The sequence below is a fragment of the Vespa crabro genome, chromosome 4 (assembly GCF_910589235.1).
Source record: "Vespa crabro chromosome 4, iyVesCrab1.2, whole genome shotgun sequence".
NCBI classification, from domain to species: Eukaryota; Metazoa; Arthropoda; class Insecta; order Hymenoptera; family Vespidae; genus Vespa; species Vespa crabro.
In genome coordinates, this window is record NC_060958.1 from 8,232,897 (window position 1) to 8,259,418 (window position 26,522).

Here is a 26,522-nt window from a genome sequence, read left to right on the forward strand (position 1 = left end):
CATCACACATATACGTTTTTATTAAAAATTCACGCTTACAAAAGATCTTTCTTTCTGAAGTCAAATCTTCCTCAAAAATATTTGTTTCAATTATTCTTTATACGACACTGTTATACCATATCGACACCTGTAAAGTCCTCTTTATGATGTCGAGCAGTGAACGCGATAGATCGGAACGCCTTTCTGAATTCATTAGGATTAACATATGCAGGAGATTAATTCAAGGGGCGGCAAAGCGGCTAGGCGTCTTCTTACCGGGCGTAGAAAAGGGCGCCGAGAACACTGAAAAGAGGGGAATAAATGAATGATAGAAGACAGAACGAGAGTTGAGTAACGTCAAAAATAAAAAACAAAGGGCATCTCTGTTATCGTTGAGAAGCCATATCGTTTATCGTCAATGTGTTATTTAGAATAATTTACAGATTAATTATGGAATTAATGTGGGATATTATTTTCATTAAAATAAATAATCAATGATAGTGTTTTTTAAAGGAATAATATTTAATTTTTTTTTAATTTTTAATCTACAGAATCAATACCAATATATATCTCTGTTGAATCAGGTCATCTAATGGCACCTAATACAGTATCGCACCCTTAAATTGGATGTTCTGCGAGGGGAAGATACGTGTATGTGAAACTCGTTTTATTATCGCATCTGTCGTGATTCGAACGAAGCTAAATTGATGGTAGTAAGAAAAGAGGGTACGTTGTATTAGAATTGGCTTCGAATCATCATCCCTTTTGTCGGATGATCGTTATCGTGACAATTTTCTTCATCTTTATTCTAATATAATTTGCGGTATTCTCTTTGTAAATGAATAAATTGACATTAATATTGTAAATTGAACAAAATTAAAATTGCAAAATTAATGTTTCTTAGAAAATCGCCATCGTGGGGGAAAAAAAATGACTATTAGAATATTTAGTTTATTTTGACAAAAAATGTGGAACGCTTCACGATTTTGCGTGTCATCCTTGCGCAGGGGCCATGCTAATCTTCTCTGTATCGTTCCAATTTTAGTATATGTACTGCCGAAGCAAGTACAACAGAGGTTTTCAAGAAGAGCAATATATAGAAATCTACTCGATATATAACACTTGCGAGAAAGCTTATATACATATAATGTACAGTATCGTTTAGCGCCATCTAGTTGAAGAATTATGTAATACTTGCAAGTTTAGCTAAAAAATTCTCTTAAGTATAGATCACGAGATACATTCTTATTAATAATCTTTGATGAGAAATAATAGTGTTAAGATATTAAGTACATAAATAATATTAAATGTTATCATTTTCGAATTAAAAGACATTCTATTCGTTTTATCATTTTATTGGATCAGTTATGACATATGTTATAGAATAACTTATTTTATAGATATTTATCTACATTAACTTTTTATATTATTATAATATTTTATAGTTGTAAATTTAAAATCTTTTTTATATGTTATAATGTCTAAAGTAGAAACATTTGTAAAAATCAATGATTCAATAATAACAGTGCCGATCGTGGCGATCGTTGCCACGAATTGGTAAATACAGATAAAAAAAACAGTGAAGAGGATCACGGTGGAACGATTTAGAACAGTGATGGGCAGAGAGCAGGGATCAAATTGCGAGGCAAAGAACTTCGAAGCCGTTAACAATCACGGCAAATATGAAATCCATTGACGTGCGACCGTGCGTATGAATATAACTGCGGATACGAATATTTTGTGGATGGTTGTAATGTATAGTGTTGTATAGTAGTAATGAACATGACCCTTCGAGCTCTAAATATGCATGTGCACGTTCTTCGACTTGCATTTTTCTTTCGTGATTCAAGAGGTTCGTAAAGTTTTTGCTCTTAAACATTGTCTCTAATTTCTCTACGTTACAATATTGCTGTGCGTTTTATAAAGAAGAAAAAAAAAAAAAATACATGACATAGTGGAAAAGTTATAATCGTCTTTTAAGAATTTCTTTAATTAAACTTGACAATTTATTTATTGTTTTGATTTTACATTACTCAAACACAATTTGTGTATACTAACGATTTTCTTTCTTACAGATAATTTCATTGATACAATATTATTTCTGCACTATGACTGTTACAGCAGGCTTAATTTTAATGTAATTTTTATTTTAACAAACTAACGTGATATTATTCGAGGCATACGATATTCCTTGAAAAATGACGAGCGAGGAAAAAAGTTACCAGGGTGTCTGTTCAATCCATTTCTACAAATCCACGAATTAACTGAGGAAAAAAGGCGCATATATGCGCCCCTTACCTTTTCTCTTATATACCGGTATTCATTTGAATTTTTTTCCTTTTCACTGTTTTACCACGTTTATGAACGGCTCTCTTTTATCCTTTGCTTATCCAATGTCTCCGGTTAACAACGCAATGTAACGTCCTTAAGACGTCAAAGGGTAGGGACTTCTTTTTATTATCATTATTATTATTATTATTATTATTATTATTATTATTATCATTATTATTATTATTATTATTATTATTATTATTATTATTATTATTATTATTATTATTATTATTCATGAATTTTGAAAAAGAAAATAATTACGATCCCGTCAATTTATTGCTAAGAGTACGAATCCACTTGACGAATGCAGTCTACCGAGTTACGATTCACGTAGTGTGTTCTTTTCTTATAATACGTGAGTTGACAACTTGTTGTTCTAATATCATTGTGCTAAGAGAGATTTAGAAATAAAGAAAAATGAAATAATTAACAAAAATCTTTGACATCGTGAAAATGTCATTGACTTGTTATTGAAAATATGTTATGCTTTTCTGAACGAGTATTTTTTATGTGTAGGAAACTAAATAAAAAATATCTGGGACGTTTCAAACGAATCGACTAAGTATGTTGCCTATTGTGCTTCTTTCTTTACAGGGAAGCGGAGACACTCTCGAAGAATGGTGGTTATGGGAAAAAGAGTGCTTGAACACGGACGTTGGTCAGACTCCCGCGGTTCCAATTACGAGTGAAAGGCGGCCCTGTTCGTTCGTCTCCTATAACTGCGGACTCTTCAGGACTTCGTACGAGGCCCTCTTACCCCCATGACCACTTTCGAGTTTCGACACGCGTGTTTCCATGGCAAATGCTACCATTTCGTTGGATTTGATCATCGCACTTGTACGTTTATCGCTCAACGAAATATTGCGACTTTATAGTAGTCAAATATTTTCGTGGATTTTTCAAAGTTCGTTCAGATACAATTTCGTTAGGATATGTATGTTATAACATTTTCACAATGAAGTAACAATTTCAATATAATTATAATTACCTCGATCAGTTAACCAATGATTCATATTATTTTGCAGAATAAATATAACAGATAAAATGTACATGTTATCACCGGAATCTCTATGAGGGAAACGATTATCCGATGTAATCATATCCCTGCTTTGGATCTAAGAGTCGGGTAATCAAGGGACGATTGCTATCACAAAGCTGCTTGATTGGCTCGTTTATGTTACGGTAATGCTCGGGACACTATGAGATGGTGTAGAGTCCCTCGATAAGAAAAGGGCTCTTGTATTCTCGTTAACGAGATTCCACGAGAATAGACGCATTCTTGTTACAAAATTAGATGAGAATTTCTCGTTTGGCAATGGATCGAACGAAAAAACATTTTGATGGAATTAATCACGTTAGAGATCCATTAATAGACGTCATTCGTCCAATTATCTAGTTTTATTTATGTAAACGACTAGTGATTGGATTGTTTTATAGCTTTAATGGATTTCGATCTTTGACACGACCCAGAAACTTTTTCACTGACGACGAATAGATCAAAGTTCCTCTCTTTCGGTTTCAAGGTTGATCAAAGATCTCAGTCCAGAAGGATAATCGTCCCAGGAAAGCAAAGACGAGGGATGTGTCGTAGCGCAGTGTCGCCAAAGTCGAGAGGATTACTTGTTTACAAACGACAGTTGATTTGACAAAGCCGCGAGTCCATTTATACGAGTGAATATTACAAGGCGTAGTTGAGGGGTGGCTTGTTATCCGCTCATTGAAGTTAACCACGGGGCTAAGTGCGCGGAGGAGGGAGGGGTGATGCTCGTGGTAAGGAGAATACGAAGAGTAAAGGCTAGGTAAGCTGAAAGGGGAACCCTGCTGCTACCGCTTCTGTTGGAGGGATGAAAAGTTGGAGGGAGGTTAGAGTGATGGAGAGAGAAAGAGGAAGAGAGGGAAAGAGAAAGAGAGAGAGAGAGAGAGAGAGAGAGAGAGCAGAGATAGAGGGAGAGAAACGGAGAAGTGAAACGGCCAATGAGAGGCCAGATCGTTGCCGAGGTAACCGCGGGGCTTTCCGACGAATTATTCGACCGAGATTGAAAAGTTAGCGACGTGCGGTTTGAAGGAGAAGAGGGGCGAGGAGAATTTCATGCCTCCATCCGGTCTATATGTCGTTGGTAGATGGAGGCAGGAAGGAATGATCCCCTCAAGCGTCGCTTTCCCCCGAATCAACTAAACACGATGAATTAAGATCCACCTTCTTGTCGATAGACACTCGAATCGATTCGTTGATAGGATATCATAATCGAATTTGCTTTCTAATAGATGATATCATTCGTTATCATTACAAACATCGAACGATCTTCTTTACATAACGAAAAATGAATGAATTTATTTCTTTGAGAGATATTTATGTTCGTAATGTAAAATTATAATATCATTTCTACATATCTTTTAAGAGTATTGAATCAACGTATGCACAAATAAATAATATCCATATAGGAGATATAGTCTCGTTCGTTTTTACAGCGGTCTGAAAAAATTGACGCGATGTCGGTGACGGGTCAAGCGTGTGAGAGAGGACGCACCTGAAAATGTTTATTTCTGCATCCGCGTACACATGACGCCCGTCTACGCTGCTTACCGACTGGCAGGTACTCTGGAATTATCTGACACGTGCATAATTAATGCCTCTGACGAGGGTGCGACTCTCGCGTTGCACAGACACGCGCACATCCTATTTGTATTATCTGTGTCAGAGAGAAATGAAAAACGAGGGTTGATATTGAGGAGGAGGAGAAAGACGGCGAAAGGTGGAAATCGCAACTACAGAGAGAGGAGGAGGAAAACGAGAGAGAGAGAGAGAGAGAGAAAGAGTGAGGAGGGACGGAGACGGGCTATTGCGAGGATACGGAAAACTACGACGAAGGAGAGGAAGGAGGAACGATTCTTTCGAATGGACGATATGAGTGGAGAGAGTTGAAAGCCAAAGTTGTTGGATAACCGACGCGGAAACGCGGGATAATGACTACTTTTTCATATTTTAATTACGCAGTAATTAATTGAAATGTTTCCCTGTTCGCGAGGGCACTCGAGCAAAATGAGACGCGGGTGCTGCCTCGACTGAGACAGCTTCGGCTATATTTTCTTCTTCTCCTCTCTCTCTTTCTCTCTCTCTCTTTTTTTTCCTTCACCGAGAAAACATTCGACCTCAACGATAGACGGCCGCGATTTTTCCATTTCTCTCCATTCTTACGGCCCTTTTCGCAGAATTAAGTACGAGCTTCTTTGACAAGTTACGTTTTCCCTTTTAAGCAATTCCATCGTGATTGATTCTCTACTTTGCATCGATTTTAACGCGAAACTATCTATCTACCAATATTAGTTTGAAGATTTGGAATTTTCCTGTGTCGTATTAATTATTCCTTCATCTTTCGTGGAACACAAACAGTCCATTGAAAGAAATATATATGATTCGTTTTACAATTTTCCAACATATAATATATATACACACACACACACACACACACACACATGAATGTTGAAACTCGTCGAATCAAGCGCTGATATTGACTACTGCAGGTTATTCTACTACTAATACTACTATTGCTACTACTACTCTTCCATCCACGAGCACTATTCTTTTGCATCCGGTTTGCTTGTTGTTTCATTTTCGCGACCCCTAGTTTATTCTACAGTGTCGGCATAACAATGAAAGCGAAAAAATCGAGAAGGAAATAAAGTGAGAGAAACGAGGTGGAAGGGAAAGAATGAGATAGGTAAGAGGAAGAGAAGGGAAAGACGAGTCGCCCTTTTGTTAGAGAAGTTGTATGCTACGTGCAATTGTCTTCTCATTGTTTCAGTCATTGTTTCCGGTAACTCTTTCGCGGTAACGAGGAGGAACCTCAATTAGAACGGTTTGAGGACTTAAACGCCCAGAGGCTGCCGGGTTTTAAGAGGCAAGGATGCAGTAACGTCGACGTGGAAGCATTGTTTCTCCGAGCAATAATGCAAACGATACCCTAAGCGCGTGAAAGACGTTGATTCTCTCTTAACACTTGCTATTGCAAATTACGACATAACGTGAAACACGTATGTATATTTAAATATATATATATATATTTGTACAAATTTTTTGCATTGTTCTAATGCATTTGAAGTAATAAATTAATTATTGAAAAAATATTGAAGAAAAAAGAATAAAGAAATCTTTTCTTTTTAAATTTTATCCAATAGGATTTGTACGAACTTTATGCCTGGATACATCAATTCTTACTGTATTCATTTACAAGCTCGATAAATAATGAAAACAGGATCTCCTCCATCTGATGCTTGATACCCTGATTGAAAAGAAAGTCTGTACTTTGAAGTTCGATATAATAAATCATGTTATTACTTAGTTGTTAATTAAATTATTCTAAATTTATATCCTCTGTCAAACGATGAACATAATTTATAAGACTGAGAGATAAAAATATTTCTTTTATTGTTATTACAAAGAAGAATACATAATCGTAAACAAAAAAATTATTAAATAATTAATACTCTTAGATTATAAATGTGCATTCGTAATTAAATATTTTAAACGTATATATATCGTATATACAGTATATAGAAATCAAATGTTTATTTGTTGTAGAAAATATTGAGATATATATTTGAAAGCTTGGTTGTATAGGAAAATGAAATGGAGTATTGAACGACAAGGGAAAAAAGAAAAATAACTGGCTTTGTATATATGTTTGTTGCAGTATACGTACGACCACCAATCGAACCTTCCGTTAGCCAAACGAATATCGGGAATTTTTTTCGGGAGGATATATGCTCTACTTTATGATCGCCTGTGATTCGTGACTAGAATTAAGATGTACAGAAGACGAAACCATGTCGATAGTGTTCAATACAATAAAATCAAATCATTCGATGGTTTCTTTAAGTGATCAGTATTTTAAATAACTTAGAATATTTCAAGATATATGTGATAAAAAAGTCTGACAATCTACATAACAGATGATTAATCGCATTGATTTATCTTTATTTTTTTTTTCCTTATATCTTTCCGTGAAACTTGTTAACAATTCTTTATTTTTAACGTTCAATCTTCCAAGTAGAATATCTTAATCTTTATTTTAAGGAGAAATTCAGGAAACACCTCGATCGTTCTAAAAGTGACAGGATTGAATACATTTCAGGTGTGTGCCAGTAGTAACCATAAATCATCTGGAAATCCTGTTACCCTGTCGTCGCGAAAACGCCAGGGGTGTTTTCAGAGTACGAAGGATACAAAACCGAGGAGAGTTCCTCCAGGTTATGTTTCTGAGTTATAGCTCCCTGGTGTTGCAAATGCTTCTGGCGCCACTCTCTTGACGAATGACAGGACATTGACGAGCCCGAAGGGAAGGATACGAAGAAAATCAAGATAATCACGTGGAAAGATGTTATATGTCACAGGGGCGAGTTTTTCCCTACATGAGGTCCTGATCTATAGAATATTTTCCATACGACGAGAGTATTTTTAGTTCTCTATTACGTTAAAAAATATCTCTCCTTATGGTATCCTGATACACCGAATATTTCTGGGATATAAATTTGTTCTAGAGCGTAGAATAAAGTGTAAGGTTATAGGAAATTGAATGTATAGAAAACACATCAATGGGTTTTTTCTTTATTTTCTTTTTCTTTTTTTTTTTTTTTTATTGCATGAATATTCAATAAACGAATCGGTAATTTATTTGTCCTGATCATCTATACGAAATATTTGTTGCTAATTTATACAAGCTTAATGGCTGGGCGATATAAGTTAAATAATGTTCTATTTTTTCTATTTATATGATAATTATAAAAGATATTTTTTCTCTGAAAATGTATACTCGTGACATTTGTTGGGGATAGGCGCGCAGCGTTAGCAGGATGCGTATTTAAGATCAAGGATACATTTTCACTATCGATCCATTCGCCTTATTATATCCTGATATCTACGTTTGCTATGGCTTTTGAAGTCCTTTGATAACTTTAGAAATCTTATATATTTTAGTATATTGTACTATCAAAAAGTTTATAACGAGTCTTTTAATTAATATATTTTATTCGATAATTGTGAATCTTGTAATCCAATTTGTTTGCTCTCATTAGCTTCATGATATCATTAAAATATTTTTAGATTTATATCGAACGTTATTTCTAAGTATCAGTAAGCTCTGAATCTAATTTATAGAGATATGCATTAGAAGTGATAGTACTATAGTAAGATGATAGAGAAACTGTAGCCTTCTGAATAGTGCTAGTATCCTGACATCTTGGATAGATTCTCTACGTGTTAGTTTCGAGTTTGATTCATGTCACCTATGTACACCATATGTTGTTGCTTTCAAGGTGTGTTCGAATAGGTTGAGTTTTCGTTAGGATGAGTATTATCCATGTAAGGATATTCTTCGTTTTGATGTTTTCCTAATTACTTGAACACATTATTCCATTCGGCATAATGGCAAGTTTTATGCCGGTGATTCTAATGTTCAGAGGGCGCATTTGTTAGGATTACATCCCTTCGAGCAGGTTTTACAGCAGAATAACCAGCAGGGCTCTATGAGTTCTTGATATAGAAATATGCCTCACGTTTGAGGCAATTAAATACGAGAAAGCTTACCAGCTTTATGTAGACTTTATTTAATTATCTCATTTAATTCAAATGCACATTATTTATCCAGTGTAACAGTTTTATTCTTATACTTTGAAAATTCATGAACATTGTATTCTGATATCAATGCAAAAATAATAATAGTTAGATTTTTATTTTTATTTTTATTTTTTATTTTTAGTTGTTTTCTAAATGTTTCAAAATTATACTTTATAAAGTAATTTTAATAAGTCAGTTGAAAAATAATGTTAAGTATGAATAATAATGAAAATTATTTAATAATGCAAAAATAAATTTGCGTAATCTTGTGAGAAAATAGTTGGTCAAATTATTTCTAGAAAAAGAAAAGAAAATAATATATTGCTTTGTGATATATATATATATGTAGAGAGAGAGAAAGAGAGAGATTAAAATTCAAATCTAATCCTAAACTACTTTTGTCTTTCAATCGAAAGAAAATATCACAGGAAAACAGACTATCGTTCCGATTTCCTTCAACTATGAAGGTTATCTCTATATATATAACATCGAGTGACGTTACGAAAACGGGATGCTTCGCTTGCCAGGGTAGTAGAATCACCAAAGAAGGTGCTCTTCTTCTCTGCACCCTCTTTGTACATGTATTGAGAATATATATATACGAATTGATTTATGATATCATCGAAGGGTAGTCGTATAAACTGATGTATCGTCAAAATTAAAAACAAAAAATTATTATTAATATTTTCTTGTAAATTTAATTTCTTTCTCTCTCTCTATCTCTCTCTTTCTCTCTCTTTCTCTCTCTTTGTGTTAATTTTATTATTATAGTTGAATAATAGAAAAAAAGATATAATTTATATAAAAGTATATTTAAATTCAGGTGGCATTATCGTATCAAAAATACTTATATCAAATTCATCTTCCGGATTATATTCTACGTCACATGGATCAATCACTGGTGTTTGCCTTGGTTGTCTAGGTTCACTATATATCTTTGATTGCATCAAACAACCCTCTACGCTTTCTCTAACTGATCTTTCATCGGCATTTCCATCAATTATAAAAGCAGATTCACCGGCATATTTCAACATTTCTAATACGTTATCATCGTATTGAGATATCTAAATTCGCAAAACAATTTCTTGCAATGATAGTTTAGAAATGTGAAGATACGTTCTTGTTGCATTTATTCTTACTTCTTTTGTAACGACATTAATATAATCGTCAGGGTGTACGCCTAAGTCAGAATTTTTACTGTTATCGTTCGAAGTAATATTATGTTTACTTCCAGTGATAACATTGTATCGGCGATTTAAAAGTCTCTCTTTACGTATGTCTGCATTAACTTCGACAAAAATTACCCTGAAAAGATTCTAAGTGTTATTCAAGGAAATGACATTATTCAAGAATCGAACTATTATATTTTTATACTTATTTGGGGGTGTATCGATCATATCCAAGAGTTTAAAATCTTCCACAGTAATTGGATAACTCGTTAAAACCCATCCTCTATTTAAACATTCAGGTTTATTTATGTAGTTCTAAATTGAACACACAAGAGAGAAAAGAATTTAATATTGTACAGGGTAAATCAAAAGTTCCTAGCTAGATCAACAAATTTTTATATGATTTTAAAAATTAATTACTCTTTACTCATATTCTTTAAATTGTAGTTTAACAAGGTAGACTTAAAGTTTTATAATTCGAGCAAGAAATAAACCTAAAATATTTCGAAAATGTATAATTGATTTTTAAAATCATCTAGATATTTTAAATTTATCTAAGGACTTTTGGCCTATTCTATAGTTACTTAAATATAGTAAACAATTGTTTACATCAATTATTTGTATTCTTATTTCAGGGTTTGGTTTTTCTCCCCATCTATGTTCAAATGATCGTAATACTTCACTTATAGGTGTTTCTTGTAGACGTACTTGTTTCATAATGTAATTAAAGTCCACTATAAAATTAATAATTGTTTTTCAAAGTTACACACAAGTTATTTACAAGACACACTTATCGTTTATTATAAATAATATACCGTGTATAAGATCGAATCTTTTCGTAAGATACTTGGCTAAAGTACGACATCCTGAACCTCGAGAACCAATTAGAACAATTCGAAAAAGAGAAGGTGCTCCAGAATGTTTTTTTATTTTCGTTAATGCTATACAATCCCTTCCTAATTCTTCGATCGATCTAATACCAATTTCGATCTCCTAAACGTGAAGAATTAATAAGAATTTATATTATTTTTTAAAATGTAATAATTTACAATTAAACAATTGGCATAAGCTTCCCGTAGTCCACGAAGATTCTTTTTATACTTTTGCATTTCCACGTTGTTAATATTATTGTGTATATCATTACTGACAAAATGGTAATTAGAAATCGTCTTTTCGGAAATTTTCTTTTCAACTAAAAAAAAGAAAACAAAAAAAAAACAGAAAGAAAGAAAGAAAAAAAATCAATTATTAAAGGCAAGTAAGATAAATATATACGAATATTATACTTCACCTAAATCATTTGACATTATGATTTGAAAAATATGTGTGGGTATTATGCCAAGCCGTTGGAAAGCTCGAGCTTCTTGCTTCGTTCTAGGCACATCTACGTGAAAAAAACTTATTTCACCCTATATACATTTATTTTTTATTAATATTTTAAAATTAATCTTAACAATTGCATATACCAACTAAAATCCAACCAGAATTGTGTAAAGTTCCCGTCTTTAATAATTTCCTCATATTCATTGCCAGAGATTCAGATTCGTTACATAAACATACGTTCTAAATTAGATTAGAATTATTGAGAAAAAATTATTTAGAAAAAATTATTCTTTAACAATTGCTTTTTTACCTTCTCTGTAATTACGTTTTCACGAAGATCTTTTAAGGTAATCGGTTGAAGTCCTAGTTCTTTTTGAAAAAATTTCGCCAAGGCCATTTTGTCTATAAATACAATTCACTGAATAGTTAATATTATTTTTTTATATATAATTACCAAATTATTTCTCACCAAAATCTGGTGGTGCTAAAAGAATAATTCTTGGAATATCACGTTTTCTTATTGCATGTTCTAAACATTGCTTCATATAAAGAATATGATCACTTGGTTGATCAATTATTAATTGTTTAGAAAGTTCCTATAACATGCTTCAGTAAAATATAACTAGTTTTTAATTAAAGCGCAAATAAATAAATTAATTAATTCAATTAATTACTTGAAAAAGTTCATATATTCTATGCTTTTCTAAATAAGCTACAAAACGTGGAGGTATATAAAGTGGTCTCTTTATTGCATCCACAAAGTCAGACATTATTCAAATACATTAATTTTAAAATTCTAATAATAAACTTGATAATTAATGCTAAAAACTATTGCATTACGTTTCTATAAGAACGTAACGAGATGAAAATCGCAATATCCCATTATAACGATAATCGCAGTAATGCAATTCGAGATATGCATTGACATATATTTGAATAAAAATAAGTTCATTAGATTTCAATTGGATCAGTTGCATTTTTATTTTTTTTCTAATATCCTGACATATATATTTTTAGATGTTAGATGGCGCTATGACCTTTCTGCTAACTTTATTGCATTGCCGTAAAAAGTAGGACGGAAAAGTAAGGTTAAATCCACGCGGTGCGTGCAAGTCGATCAGCATGTCAAAGGCCGATAAGGAATTCGATGTTACCAAGAAGCTTTCGAACATGGAAATCGAGGAAACGGGTAAAAAATTAACGCATAAAGAAAAAAAGAAATTAAAAAAACAACAAGAATATGAAAAAACAATGGAAATGTTAACGAAGCCTGGTGGCCAGGGTCATAGTGAACTAGAATCAAATTTTACGGTTTCACAAAGTCAAACGCAACAACGTGGTAATCAGCAATTAGAAAATGCAGTAGATATAAAAGTTGAGAATTTTAGTATTGCTGCAAAAGGAAAAGAATTATTTACCAATGCCAGTTTGTTAATAGCTCAAGGTAGACGATATGGCTTAGTAGGACCAAATGGGTATGTAAGTTATCATATTTAATTTTAGTGTATGTCAGCCTTTAAAAAGTATTATAAATTATGTAAATATTTTTGTAGACATGGAAAGACTACTTTGCTTCGGCATATTGCAAAAAGAGCCTTTTCTATTCCTCCTAATATAGATGTATTATATTGTGAACAAGAAGTTATAGCTGATGATACTCCAGCAGTAGAAGTTGTATTGAATGCAGATATAAAATGTAAAGAATTACAAATGGAATGTAAAAAACTAGAAGAATTAATTGAACAAGGAGATAATACAGTTCAAGAACGGTTGCAAGAGGTAGTAATTTATTTTATTCATTATCTTATTATATGTTTATTAGTAGCATAACACATGCTGATATATTTTAAAGGTATATGAAGAATTAAAAGCCATTGGTGCTGATTCTGCAGAACCACGTGCTAGAAGAATTTTAGCTGGTTTAGGTTTTAGTCGTGCTATGCAGGACCGTGCCACCAAAAATTTTTCTGGTGGATGGCGTATGCGAGTTTCTTTAGCAAGAGCATTGTTTGTAGAACCTACTTTGTTGTTACTTGATGAACCAACAAATCATTTAGATTTGAATGCTGTTATTTGGTTAGATAATTATCTACAAGCATGGAAGAAAACATTACTTATTGTATCGCATGATCAAAGCTTTTTAGACAATGTGTGTACAGATATAATTCATTTAGATCAACAAAAATTATATTATTATAAGGGAAATTATAGTATGTTCAAAAAGATGTATGAACAAAAGAGAAAAGAAATGATTAAAGCTTATGAAAAACAAGAAAAACGCCTTAAAGATCTTAAAGCTTCTGGTCAAAGTAAGAAACAAGCCGAGAAAAAACAAAAAGAAGTGCTTACTCGAAAACAGGAAAAGAATAGAACAAAAATGCAAAAGCAAGAGGAAGATACTGGTCCACAAGAATTATTGCAGAGGCCCAGAGAATATATTGTTAAATTTAGTTTTCCTGATCCACCTCCGTTACAGCCACCAATTCTTGGTCTTCACAGTATGTAAATAATATTGATAATATTTTCATTTACATATATCTAATATACAATATTTTATTTTAGATGTAACATTTGCATATGAAGGACAAAAGTCATTATTTATTGACGTTGATTTTGGTATAGATCTAAGTTCTAGAATAGCTATAGTAGGTCCAAATGGTGTTGGTAAATCTACATTTTTAAAATTATTAATTGGAGAATTGTCTCCGCATAAAGGAGAGCTTATAAGAAATCATCGATTGGTAAGTTTAAAATGAAAAATATTTATATGACTAAATTATAACATCTCAATTCTTTTTTAATAGAGAATAGGTAGATTTGATCAACATTCTGGAGAACATCTTACGGCTGAGGAAACTCCATCAGAATATCTTATGCGTTTATTTGATTTACCATATGAAAAGGCTAGGAAACAACTTGGTACATTTGGACTTAGTTCTCACGCACATACAATTAAGATGAAAGATTTATCAGGTGGACAAAAAGCACGTGTAGCACTTGCAGAATTGTGTCTCAATGCACCTGATGTTGTCATTCTTGATGAACCTACAAATAATTTGGATATAGAATCCATTGATGCACTTGCCGATGCAATAAATGAATACAAAGGAGGCGTTATCATCGTATCGCACGATGAACGTCTTATCAGAGATACTGAATGTTGCTTGTATGTAATAGAAAATCAACAAATTAATGAAATTGACGGAGACTTTGATGATTATAGGAAGGAATTGCTTGAAAGTTTAGGAGAAGTTGTAAACAATCCAAGTATAGCTGCAAATGCTGCTGTTTTACAGTGATAGCTATAATATAATTTTCATGGAGGAAAATATTTTCTAAGCCAAATGCATCTTCGATCTTCCGAGTAATTTCGGGGACAAAAAAAATTGTGCTCTGATAAAATGAATCATTTAAATCTAAGCTTGCTCGTGCAATAAGAAAGTAGTGTACGAGAGGACTCGACTTTTGTATAATAAACTTCTTCCATGATTAATGTAAAAATAAAGATTGTTTACGATTATATACATTTTTTTATATATATATATATATTAATCTTCGAAGTAATATTAGGCAAAAAGTTAGTTTTTATTATATTATTTTTGTTAAAATCAAAAAATTATATTAAATATTTATTCTTCAAACTAAATTAAAACTTTCAAATTAGATTAAAAAATAATTTTCTTATTGTATCATCTATTTTGATATTTGAAAGTTGTCGTCTTTAATAGTTACAAGAATTGACGATAGGTGACGGGAGTGCAGTGCGTGCGACCGCCGGCGCAATGTTCTCTGCCAAAAAGGGCAGACGAGTGATGTGAAAATTGTCAAATATTTTGTGCGAGATCGTATACCACTGTGAGATTAAGCGTGTAAGGGAATCTTTACGATGTCCAGTACTCTAGAGAATAAAATATTAAATTTGCAAGAGCGCCTTCGAGCGGAAAATGAATCGAGAGATAGGGATAGGCAAAGCAGCGAGGTTGGCTCAGGAACGGGCCTGCAACCGTCATCGTCGGGTTCTACTTCAAGTCCTGCCGTACGCAGGCCAAAGCAACGTAAGATATAACTAGGACTAACAAGTCGAATAAAAATAACTTTTGTTTTTTCCAAAAAGTTTTCATCATTTAAAAATTCAATTTCCGTGCTGTTTTCTTTACAGAGGTTATGTTGATCATTACGTTTCTGTTGACTTTGCGACTAATGTTTTTTTCAATGAACATTTTATAAAAAAAACCATTGAAATGTTTTCTTTATCGTTAACAATAATTATAATAAATACAAGTTGTAAAAAATTAGCTTTTATTTCTACATAATCGTTTTAGTTTGCTTGAAAATCCAATACCAGTGTCCTTTAAATTATGTGCATAAAATGAAAGTGTATGTCAAAGTATATAAACACATAATTTTACATTTGAATATCGTTGAAACATAGTTACAACTGTTTAATATTAACTGTTATGTAATCAGATTTTAAAATTGTATGTTACTTGAACAGGGAATTTATTTTAGTTATGATTATTTCTGTTAATATAGTTGGCGAAATGGGTACCCCTACCCGATTAAGAAGGCAGCTGGATCTGCCAGTATCACAAATGGTACCTCCAAAGAAGCACGACAGTGAATTTGAATCTAAGTTGCAAGAAATAATGAAAATGAATGGTATTCTAAATATAAATGGTCAAAGATATCAAACAGAAATGAAAGACTTAGAACATCTAGGAGAGCTAGGTAATGGTACTTGTGGACATGTTGTAAAGATGAGGCATAAACCCAGTGGAGTAGTTATTGCAGTAAAACAAATGAGACGTTCTGGAAATGCAGAAGAAAATAAAAGAATTATAATGGACTTAGATGTTGTATTAAAGTCACATGATTGTCCATATATTGTACAATGTTTGGGTTGTTTTATTACTGAATCTGATGTTTGGATTTGTATGGAATTAATGGCAACGTGTTTGGACAAATTATTGAAAAGAAGTAGGCAAGCCATACCAGAGGATTTCTTAGGAAAAGTTACAGTAGCTGTAAGTTCATTAAATCATCATAATTATAATTATTATCTTATTCACTTGTTATAAATTAGATCATTTATTTTGTAGACAGTGAAAGCCCTTTCGTACCTGAAGGAAAAGCATGGTGTAATTCACAGAGATGTAAAACCTAGTAATATTCTTCTTGATGAATCAGGAGGAGTAAAATTATGTGATTTTGGAATATCTGGTCGATTAGTTGATAGTAAAGCAAAAACTAGGAGTGCAGGATGTGCTGCTTATATGGCTGTAAGTATTGTCCATTATTTTAAAAAGAATTAACAATTATAAGAATTATTTTAATAATTAAATTTTATAACATATTTTCTCTGTATAGCCTGAAAGAATAGATCCTCCAGACCCAACAAAGCCAGATTATGATATACGAGCTGATGTATGGAGTTTGGGTATTACCTTAGTTGAACTAGCGACTGGTGTATTTCCCTATCGAGATTGCAAGACTGATTTTGAGGTATTTGTAAAGAAAAACATGTATATGCTAAAAAGCATCTACTTTCATATAGCTAAAGTCAATAGAAAACATTTTTTTTTCTATCATATATATGAATGTTTTTATAGGTATTGAGCAGAGTGGTACAGGATGATCCTCCGTCCCTCCCTTCAGATGCACCTTTTTCTAAGGAGTTTCGAGGTTTTGTCAGTTGCTGCCTTACAAAAAACTATAAACATCGACCCAAATATCATAAACTTATGGAACATCCTTTCATACGCAAGTATGATGTTTCGCAAGATGAAGATACAAATTCTTCTTTATCTAATGCTGGCTGTCAATGGTTTGGTAGAGTTATGCGACAACTGGAACCAAGGTTAGCATTATTGTTTAAGAAATTGTAATTAAAATTAATTAAAATTAATTAAAATTAATTAAAATTAATTAAAATTAATTAAATGATATAGTATTAAACATAAAAGCAAATATTTCTAGTTTACATCATGTGATAATATTTTACTCAAAGACAGGCTACGTATAAAGATTTTAAATAGTTTTAAATATGGCATGAGTTTCCCAACTAATATAGTAATTATTTGGTTTGGTTTGAAAATAACCGGGTATTGCATTTTGCATTGGTTTAAAAAAATGTTAACATGTCTTAGCATTGATTAAAAGTCAGTGGGTAGGTATTTAAACAGCTTCAAAAGTGATGCTGTGTTTAAAAATTGGGTATTCATCGGATGATAGTATTTATACAATTATCTTTGAGTCTTACCAAACGACATTTTAAACCTTTCCGTACATTACGATTAAAAGTTTGCGTGCGTGTTGAATTGTGTTACAGCGTTGAGCTTGAGGGAGGCAGCGCAGCGTAGCATTCCCGCTCTCTCGTCCCTACCCTTTCTTCCATTTTCCCCAAAAAACTACCAAAAAATTCCAAAAAACTTAAAAAAATACACCTCAAAAATTCCCAAAAGTCTGCCCAATTTTCATTTCGAGTTGTTTGGTTTGTGCACGCGACAGTTACACACCCCACCCTTCAACCCCCACTCATGGTAAGCATTCTTTTTATTTATTTCAATATTTATTTATTTCTATATTATTTAACTATTCGTCGGTAATATGGCACGTATCATTTTCCCCATATACACAGTCCATATATTCAAAAAATTTGATTTTAACTTTAATGATTCAAATTTTACTTTCTTTTCTGTTTTCTTCTTTTCTTTTTCTTCTCTCTCTGTCTTTTTTTTTTCTTCTTCTTTTTTATCCACCAATATAATATTTCTCAAGCACAGAGTTACAGATATTTTGTGAAAAGCGCGAATTAGTCCATACAATCTGGAACCTTATTGGAATTTCCTTCATCCTCATCTATGTTGCATGAAATTTGATTAATGCTCTAACTTTTATTAACTTTATATAGATTTATAGTTCTTTTACAGATTTCAAGATGAAATATAGATGTATATACAATACAATTTTCATGGATAATAGTGGCATTTGCCACTTTTCGGAGAGTCTGCGTATTAATGAATTAAGAACTATAAAAAATTGAGAAAGTTGATAGAGTATCATTCAGTTTCAGGTTGCCAGAGGGACAGCAGCGAGTTACTGGTCATGTGTCCCTAAAACAAACTGCTCATTTGAGGGTACAGTCTGAAATACCATCTTTCTTAAAAAGTAATACCACCAAAGAGACACAGAATTCCAATTTTCTACCATTTCATCAAAGATCTAGTAGCGAAAATGGTGCAACTTATGTATCCTGTAGTCCATATGTGCTCAGACGAAAAGAAATTTCCAGGCCGTTTTCCCCGCCGATGAACAACGAAGTTCAACAAAGCGAATTGAACTATCAACGATCTTTTTCACCTTACAGACAATCGATTGAACAAAATAAAGATTATGTCATGAATCGTTGTTCCAATGGTCAAAGTAAATCAGAAGGAAGATCGTTTTCACCATATAGACAAGACTTGAATATAACAGACTCAGGAAATAGACCATATTCTCCTTATCACGGACGTTTCGAAGAACGAGATAGCAACAAGGATCGATGGCAAAATATTTCACGATCTTTGAGTCCTTTCGCACGAGATTATTCTCCTTGGCGGCGTGAGAATGTTGATCCTCCAGGTGTAATACAACCACCTTGTGAAAGTGGTCGATATTCTCCATTTTTACAGCAAAGACTCGGTCAGATTCCAACTGCACCCCAAACGCATCCACAAAGTCAGGATATATATGGAAGTCCTATGATTAGTCGTAAGAGGTTTGTATGATCACGTACATATTTAAAACTTAATGAATCACATCTCTCTTATCATTTACTATGTATTTATTTATATATATATATATATATATATATATATATATATATATATATATATATAAAATAAAATACAGGTTTCCTTCGGAACCACCTCCTCAAGGCTCTCATGGTTCCACCAGTCCTCAATTATTAATATCACGTTTCGCACACCAATTAACACAAGAGCCACCCCCGATAATGCCACCGACTCAGGGTGGATCGAAGGAATCTGCAAAGAAACGTTTTGCGTCGTACGTTCGTCTTAGGCTCGGGAGTGATCGTGCTCCTTCACCGGAGCCACCGCCGAGATTGAGTCGCGGCGAATCTCCTCTTGCTTTAAGAAGGAATTTAGATCAACAATCTCCTTCTTTCTCTAGAAGGTGCAGTATCATGTTCCATATATGAATCAAATGAATTTAATAAATTTAATATAGAAATTAGTAAGATACATTAAAGTATTACATATATGTGTTTGTGTATACATATATTTTTCTACAGGTACATCTCGCCTTCTCCACCCCAACCTCCGCCTAGGAGATTGTCAGAAAGCAATTCAGTACCTGGGAGCCCTCAGCACGTACGAGCTCGTTTACGTTACACTCCTGAACCTCAAAGAAGACCTCCGCCACCATAACCCACCGTTAATATTAAATTTGATCCCTTATTGGTGCCATACAAAAAAAGCGTCGTTCGAGCAATCACGTGCGTCTAATATAGGGAGAAGGGAGAGTATCGTACTTCAACGAGGATCGCGTACAAAGAATTTGTCTTTATGGTGTTCTTACATAATATGTGGATAAAAAAAAGTTAAAGAAATGAAAATCTTTAATACTCGAGCATCTCGAATTAATAAACTTTTACAGTTAAAAGGGCTTGTTCTTCGAGTCGTATACGTTTACATATGGTGTCGAGGACCGTTCGTGTATATAAAAAAAAGAGTAAGCTCTTTTCGTTATAAGAGAACGGTCTGTGAAACTAATCTTTGCACAGCTTTCATGACCATGACGTGTAACGTGTTAAACTATTCACGTCAATCGTCAATGATTCTCTTATCGACATATATTTATATAGAAATGCAATACGATGTTCGACTTTTTATATCGCTTGTAAAAACATGAAAAAAAAGAAAAAGGGAAAACAAGTTACTCTCGACATTTTTCTAAAATCATTAATCACGATGGGAAGGGAGGGGAGGAAAGGGAGACGTGACTAAATTTACGTATCGAATGCGTAAACCGTTCCTATCGCTCTTCGTTTACGCTTTTTTTTTTCCTTCTTGAAAACAAACAAAAAAATACAAAATCTACGAGATACATAGGTTATTTGGGACAAAGACTGGTCTGCGAAAATCGCAATCGCTCTCTTAATCCCTAGACGGCCTTGCAATGATGCTCGTTAATCGAATCAACCCTCAGCGAATTTTTCCACGTTTTATTATCGTTTGTAATATACCAAATGAACTGCGGCCGTAGTTAGGAACGATCTAAACGCAAACCAAATCGCAATAAGAAGTATCGTTCTAAACGGGGTAAAAAAAATATCCCGTGTAAAAAGGATGGCACAATTTTCGCGCCTCTGAGACTCTATAAAATTTCTATCTATGTATATTATTTAAGAGAGGCGTGTGTTTTGGGCTAAGACGCGTTGTAATTATTCTTAATTAACATTTATTCATTAACTTCGTGTAGTCGACACGCGTAATTTTTACTCTTTGTCGCTTATTTGACAATGGAGGATCTGTTGCAATGTAAATAAACTTATATTTATACGAATCATGTAAAATTTCATTGTTGGTTAACTACGTTATTTTTTTTCTTTTTGTTTTTTTTTCCTTGTCATACATTTTCTTTATAATTACCTAACGTAGAATATTTTATTTATCTTATCAATTTTCATAAACTACGATAACCTTATCGAACTATTAAAAATGCCTTTAACATTTATTATATACGTAGACACATATATATATATATATATATATATATATATATATATATATATATAATATATGTATGTACAAAATGTGTTTTGTATATACAAAAAATATATACAAATACATATATCATATAATTGTAGTCCAAAAGTATTTTTCTTTTCTACCTTTTTTTAAATATTTTGTTGCTCCTACGTGTTATTAGATAATTATTTTTAAGAACAAATTAACGTCATTAATTACATAATAATTTGAACTTACGTTGGTTTTTTTCGTATCGTCATTCCTTATTTTATATTTTTCCTTGACATAACCATAAATTTCATAATAAAATATGCTTGATCGCAATAATACGCATTTGAAATACGTTGAAAAAGTATCATGGAAATAAAAATAATAAATTTTATAAAATGATTGATCGTGAGGCATAATGAAAAAATTCAGTTTCTGTGATTAATTTTTTATCGTGATATTTTATTTTTCTTTCTCATAAGGAAAACGTTATATTAATAAAATTAACATAAGTTAAAAGATCGAATGGATAATTGACTAGAGTGAAGTAAGTATATTTCAAGCAGCAAGAATTAAAAATATGAATTACGACGGAAGCGTTATGATATCTTTCCGTTTTCGATAGTTAACGTATTAAAAAGTATTACAATCGAAAGTAAATATCCGTTTAATTATTCGATTGGTTTTGACGAACAATCCTTGCAGATTGTGGAAAGTAGCGCCTCGACGTTCGTTAATAAGTAATTTAATAAGATAAGGGTTCGTGTTCTAGGATCGTTTTAAAAATAAATTTCTCGCTTGGATCAGCGCGTCCCTGAGCAATCAATATGGCCTCCAGTTCTACGCGGGGCCCGACAGTGCAGAGCAGGTTTTTCTCGAAATACCATCGATAGGAGCGAGTCGCCTTGAAAATAAATTAGCCAAGACGCTGACCGATTTGGTAAAGCTCATTTTCGTAGTGATAAGAAGCATTTGAGTTACGGTGTTCAGTCAAAAAGAAATATCAAAAGACTACAGTCTGTGCACATAGCGCGTAAGAAATTATATATACATATATACATATATATACACACCTATATACATATGTATATATAAATATATGTATACAGATCTCTGTGTGTATTCCATCGGTGAACCGATATTCGTTTCCGTTTCACATTTAACCGGTGCCATGATAATAATTCATAGACATTCCAGTTAATAACTATTGTTTTCTAACTTGGACGCTTTGTGCTTCGATCTTACCGAACCTCGTGCCTTCGTATCTCCGCGGCATTTCTTATACGGCGCCATGTCCGAGTGTAAAAGTCAGGATGCCGCTACTACGAAAGAGGGTTGCCAAGAAGAGAGCGAAGACTCGGACATGGCTAATGAAGTCGAAGATAAGGTCAGTATCCAGCAGATTCTTGAGGGAATGACCAACGAATTTAACAAAAGTGTAAGTCCAGTCAAAAGCGTAGATGCTAATCGACCCTTGGAAAATCCGGATCACGAGGAACCCCAGAAACCGTCCGTGACGATCGACAATGAGATATCGAACGGCGTTAACGGAAATTCTAACGTGGACAATTCTGAGGATGATACGACAACTTCAACGATGACTTCAACAATTTCGACGACTTCGACGACGATGATGACGACGACGACGACGACGACGACGGCAACGACGGCGACGACGACGACGATGGCTATGGTGACGATGACGACGACGACGACGACAACGTCGACAACAACGACAACGATGACGGCGACAACAGCGGTAGCGTCAGCAACGATGACTCCAACAATAACACAACAAGAAAATAACGTGGAATCGATAATAGAAGAAAATCATCGAGGAGAAGATGAAGGTCCTCTGAAACAGGATGTAGTTAAGAAGGATAGTAACATACCACGAATAGTTTTAACATTTAGAACAATCGACGAGAATACAGATCATGGAAAGAAAACAAAAATATCCAGCTGTTCCTCTAATCTTACTTTAGTACCCGATGAGCTGGCCAATTGTGATCAAATCGGTGGTGTTTCTGTTAAAATAGAAAATCCAGATGAAAGTTCTGATATCGTAGAGAAGTCTGATTCTGAGGAATGTAAAATTGAAGAACCAACGAAAGATAATCATCAGGAGAAAGATAAAGAAGAAGAGAAGGAAGTTAAAGAGCAGGAAAAAAGCAAAAATATGGAACCTGTTGACGATGAAAAGAACAACAAAGAGAAGGATAGTAATCAAGAGACTGCTGTTCCTTTAGCCAAAGCTGCTGAACCGCCAGAACCTACACCACCAATAACCAGAAAGAGAAGAGTTGGACGACCTAGATTAAGAACACTTAGGTTTTTTATTTTTTGTTATTTTATATTCTTAAATATATGTTCATGATATTTGTAAACATTCCGTGACATTTTTAGTGACTCGACAGAAGAAACTCCAGGTCCCAAACGTTCTGCGAGAAGATTGTGCAAAAAATCCTTTAAAAGTACAGTTTTAGAAAGTGCAATGGCAATAAAAGAAAAATCTAATTATACTGAGGAACACTTAAAATTTAAAAAGCAGAGAAAATACAGTAAACCTGGACGACCAAAAAAGCTACCTCATGGAAAGGAACAAGCAAAACAAACTCAGAGCAAAGCATCTGATGCTCGTCAAGAGTCAGAAGCTTCTCTTCCTGATATAGATAATAATGCTTCTGAGGTAAATATGAGTTTAGAGAGTTCTAGAAATTCTATTACAGTAGAAGGAAGTACAAATGATACGACTTTGGATGAATCTCAAAGCTACTCATCTGAATTTGATGGTATGCCTAAACTGTCTCCAATGACGAGAAGTTCAGATGTACAAACTAAATTAGGTAGTTCTATTGGTAGTCCTTTGAGTGATGAAACACCTTTAGCAGATATAGAGAAACCTTTTTTAAAGCCTGCTACTGCTGGTAGACCTAAAAGAGAGAGAGGTCGTCCTCGTGGAAGTCAAGCTGCTCGAAAAATAGCTAAAGCGGATTCGTTTGAAGGTAATGTAAATTATAATATGCATATATCTTTCTTTTTTGGATATGTAACAGAATTTTAATTGCAGATGGTTCACCATCCATTGCAGAAGTAGGAAAACACAATGATTACCCAGAAGGTAAATCAAATTTATATTAGATATTTCATATCACTATTGATGTAGAATATTTAATAATATATATATATATAATTTCCCAGAAGGTACTGTACCTGCAAAAAGAACCCGTAGAAGTATGGCTCCTAGTCCAAGTCCTGCAGAAGGACAAGCTTCAAAACCAGAATCAACTGCTGTTGTTAGTGAAGTAAGTTCACATTACTATTATTGTAATTATAATATAATATATTATTATAATAATAATATAATATAATTATTGTCATAATTTCAGACCTATGGACAATCTATGCTATGTTTATGTCAAGTACGATCTCAACTTTATGTGACAATAACTGGCTCTGGTGCACCTCTTTACTGTACAGCAATAGATTCTATTGATAATAGATTAGTAGGATGTTGTAATGAAGTTGATAGTAATGATGTTGCAATGAGAAGACCTAGTACTCGAGTTCCTTTTATTATATTATGTCGTATGCATAAGGAGAGACTTTTAAGACATAATTGTTGTCCTTCCTGTGGACTATTTTGTTCACAAGGTAGATTTGTTCAATGTACTAATGGCCATCAATATCACAGAGAATGTGAAGTGTATCCAAATAAAAAAGGAGCTTGTCCACATTGTGGGAGTGAAAGTACAATATATGATGTAATGGTAACTGTTAGCGGAATGCGAAGACCTGTATTTATACCAACAAGGAAGAAATTTTCTAAATTACCATCTGCGAAAATGAGCTTACCTGGTAAAGGAGATAATACAAAATTAGCAGAACGTCCACCTAGTCCTTTAATAAAGCCTGAGATTATTAAGATACCAGAACCATCAATTAATGCAGAAAGACCAGAACGTTATACTATCATGAGTCTTTATACATCTGTAAAAAATGGTGATTTAGAAAAGTTGGTAAATGTACTAGGTTAGTTTCTCAAAATACATAATGTTTTTATACATTATTTGATATAAGAAAATAATAATAAATATTCTACATTTTCAGCGTGTGGTTACAATGCAAATCATATATTTAAAGAATATGCTCATCGTAGTAGTCTACATATTGCTGCAGACAAGGGTCACTTGTCTTGTGTGCATGTCTTAGTACAAGGTGGTGCTCAATTGGATGTGATGGATAGAAATCAATTGACACCTTTGATGTTAGCAGCTAGTAAAGGGCAAGCTGATGTGGTCAAATATTTAGTCAGGATAGGTGCAGATGTAACTATGAAAGGTGAAGATGGCATGACTGCTTTACATATGGCTGCAAAATCTGGTCATTTAGAAATATGTCAAATTATTTTAACAGAATGTAAAGTTCCAAGAACTTTAGTAGGTAATAAAATAATCCTTTAATTTTAATTATTTTTATATTAAATTGATGAAATTTATTATCTTATTTTTGTTATCATATTAAATCAATAATTTGATTTATTAGATTCTGTGGATGATGGTGGATGGACAAGCTTAATTTGGGCATGTGAATTTTGTCATACCGATGTAGCAAGATTTCTTTTAGATAAGAAATGTGATCCGTTAATCAGAGATGCAGAACAGAATATAGCACTTCACTGGAGTGCTTATAGTGGAAGTGCAGAAATTACTGAATTGCTTTTAAATGAAGGATGTGATGTAAATGCAGTAAATGTTCATGGTGATACTCCATTGTAAGTTTTGTTAACGAATAATTTTTCTAGTATTGAAAATAATTGTGTATATATATATATATATAATATAAGGAAAAAGGTGTATTTAAATAAATTGTTATATTTTTTAGACATATTGCTGCAAGACAAGATCAGTATGCGGTTAGTGTTTTATTGTTAGCTCGAGGAGCAAAAATAGGAGAAGTTAATGCAGCTGGGGAAACGGCAGTAAATTGTTGTACAAATGATGGTGATACTGTGTCAGCATTAAGATTAAATGCTAAAGTTAATGAATTATCTGAACATATGTGGGAAAAAACTGTTAAAATATTAACAAAGTAAGCATATATTTTGATAATATAATATTAACTGCATAGGGGATATTTCAAATTAAAGCAACCTGTATTTGTAGCGACATTTCACGTGGTAAAGAAACAAACCCAATACAATGTGTTAATGGTTATGATTCTGAAGACAAACCAACAGATTTTCTTTATGTAACTGAAAATTGTTTTACCAGTAATATACATGTTGATCGTACAATAACATCTTTGCAGTCTTGTAGATGCGAAGATAATTGTAGTTCTGAAAAGTGTCTCTGTGGAAATATA

General features: G+C 33.1%; 4 protein-coding genes, 1 long non-coding RNA gene and 1 other non-coding gene across 8 annotated transcripts in view; 4 read left to right on the plus strand and 2 right to left on the minus strand.

Moving 5' to 3' along the window:
* Positions 1 to 941: 941 nt before the first annotated feature.
* LOC124423993 lies at positions 942 to 1,048 on the minus strand. Its single transcript, XR_006942216.1, has one exon. It is a non-coding gene; the product is annotated as a U6 spliceosomal RNA (small nuclear RNA).
* Positions 1,049 to 5,673: 4,625 nt separating this feature from the next.
* Positions 5,674 to 6,649, plus strand: LOC124423494. The gene is made up of 3 exons (XR_006942101.1): positions 5,674 to 6,029; positions 6,114 to 6,342; positions 6,487 to 6,649. It is a non-coding gene; the product is annotated as an uncharacterized LOC124423494 (long non-coding RNA).
* Positions 6,650 to 9,720: 3,071 nt separating this feature from the next.
* On the minus strand, positions 9,721 to 11,812 carry LOC124423706 (adenylate kinase 8). Its single transcript, XM_046961760.1, has 9 exons — positions 11,726 to 11,812; positions 11,559 to 11,655; positions 11,379 to 11,476; positions 11,142 to 11,276; positions 10,908 to 11,085; positions 10,702 to 10,826; positions 10,298 to 10,407; positions 10,063 to 10,228; positions 9,721 to 9,987 (listed from the first exon to the last, which is right to left on the minus strand). Exons 1-9 carry the CDS (start codon positions 11,810 to 11,812, stop codon positions 9,721 to 9,723), a joined length of 1,263 nt encoding a protein of 420 aa, XP_046817716.1.
* A 621-nt stretch (positions 11,813 to 12,433) lies between these two features.
* LOC124423336 (ATP-binding cassette sub-family F member 1) lies at positions 12,434 to 14,935 on the plus strand. 2 transcript variants are annotated; one of them, XM_046960941.1, is made up of 5 exons: positions 12,434 to 12,890; positions 12,969 to 13,194; positions 13,268 to 13,913; positions 13,978 to 14,156; positions 14,220 to 14,935. In XM_046960941.1, the coding sequence occupies exons 1-5, from the start codon at positions 12,538 to 12,540 to the stop codon at positions 14,712 to 14,714; spliced, it is 1,899 nt and encodes a 632-aa protein (XP_046816897.1). In that variant the 5' UTR covers positions 12,434 to 12,537; the 3' UTR covers positions 14,715 to 14,935. The 2 variants fall into 2 exon arrangements, with proteins under 2 accessions (XP_046816897.1, XP_046816898.1); XM_046960942.1 differs by having other exon boundaries at positions 12,755 to 12,894.
* Positions 14,936 to 15,075: 140 nt separating this feature from the next.
* LOC124423335 (dual specificity mitogen-activated protein kinase kinase 7-like) lies at positions 15,076 to 20,985 on the plus strand. Of its 2 annotated transcripts, none has more exons than XM_046960940.1 (8): positions 15,076 to 15,470; positions 15,949 to 16,439; positions 16,515 to 16,694; positions 16,783 to 16,917; positions 17,025 to 17,272; positions 18,488 to 19,174; positions 19,309 to 19,593; positions 19,712 to 20,985. In XM_046960940.1, the coding sequence occupies exons 1-8, from the start codon at positions 15,302 to 15,304 to the stop codon at positions 19,845 to 19,847; spliced, it is 2,331 nt and encodes a 776-aa protein (XP_046816896.1). In that variant the 5' UTR covers positions 15,076 to 15,301; the 3' UTR covers positions 19,848 to 20,985. The 2 variants fall into 2 exon arrangements, with proteins under 2 accessions (XP_046816896.1, XP_046816895.1); XM_046960939.1 differs by having other exon boundaries at positions 15,078 to 15,470; positions 18,482 to 19,174.
* Positions 20,986 to 21,609: 624 nt separating this feature from the next.
* LOC124423334 (histone-lysine N-methyltransferase EHMT2) overlaps positions 21,610 to 26,522 on the plus strand; it is a 6,762-nt gene continuing 1,849 nt past the window's right edge. Inside the window, 9 exon segments of the mRNA XM_046960937.1 lie at positions 21,610 to 23,489; positions 23,565 to 24,163; positions 24,229 to 24,324; positions 24,327 to 24,463; positions 24,548 to 25,190; positions 25,269 to 25,601; positions 25,704 to 25,932; positions 26,043 to 26,249; positions 26,324 to 26,522. The exon segment at positions 26,324 to 26,522 is cut by the window's right edge and continues 58 nt beyond it. Of these exon segments, the coding sequence (XP_046816893.1) occupies positions 22,450 to 23,489; positions 23,565 to 24,163; positions 24,229 to 24,324; positions 24,327 to 24,463; positions 24,548 to 25,190; positions 25,269 to 25,601; positions 25,704 to 25,932; positions 26,043 to 26,249; positions 26,324 to 26,522 (3,483 nt within the window). The 5' untranslated portion in view covers positions 21,610 to 22,449.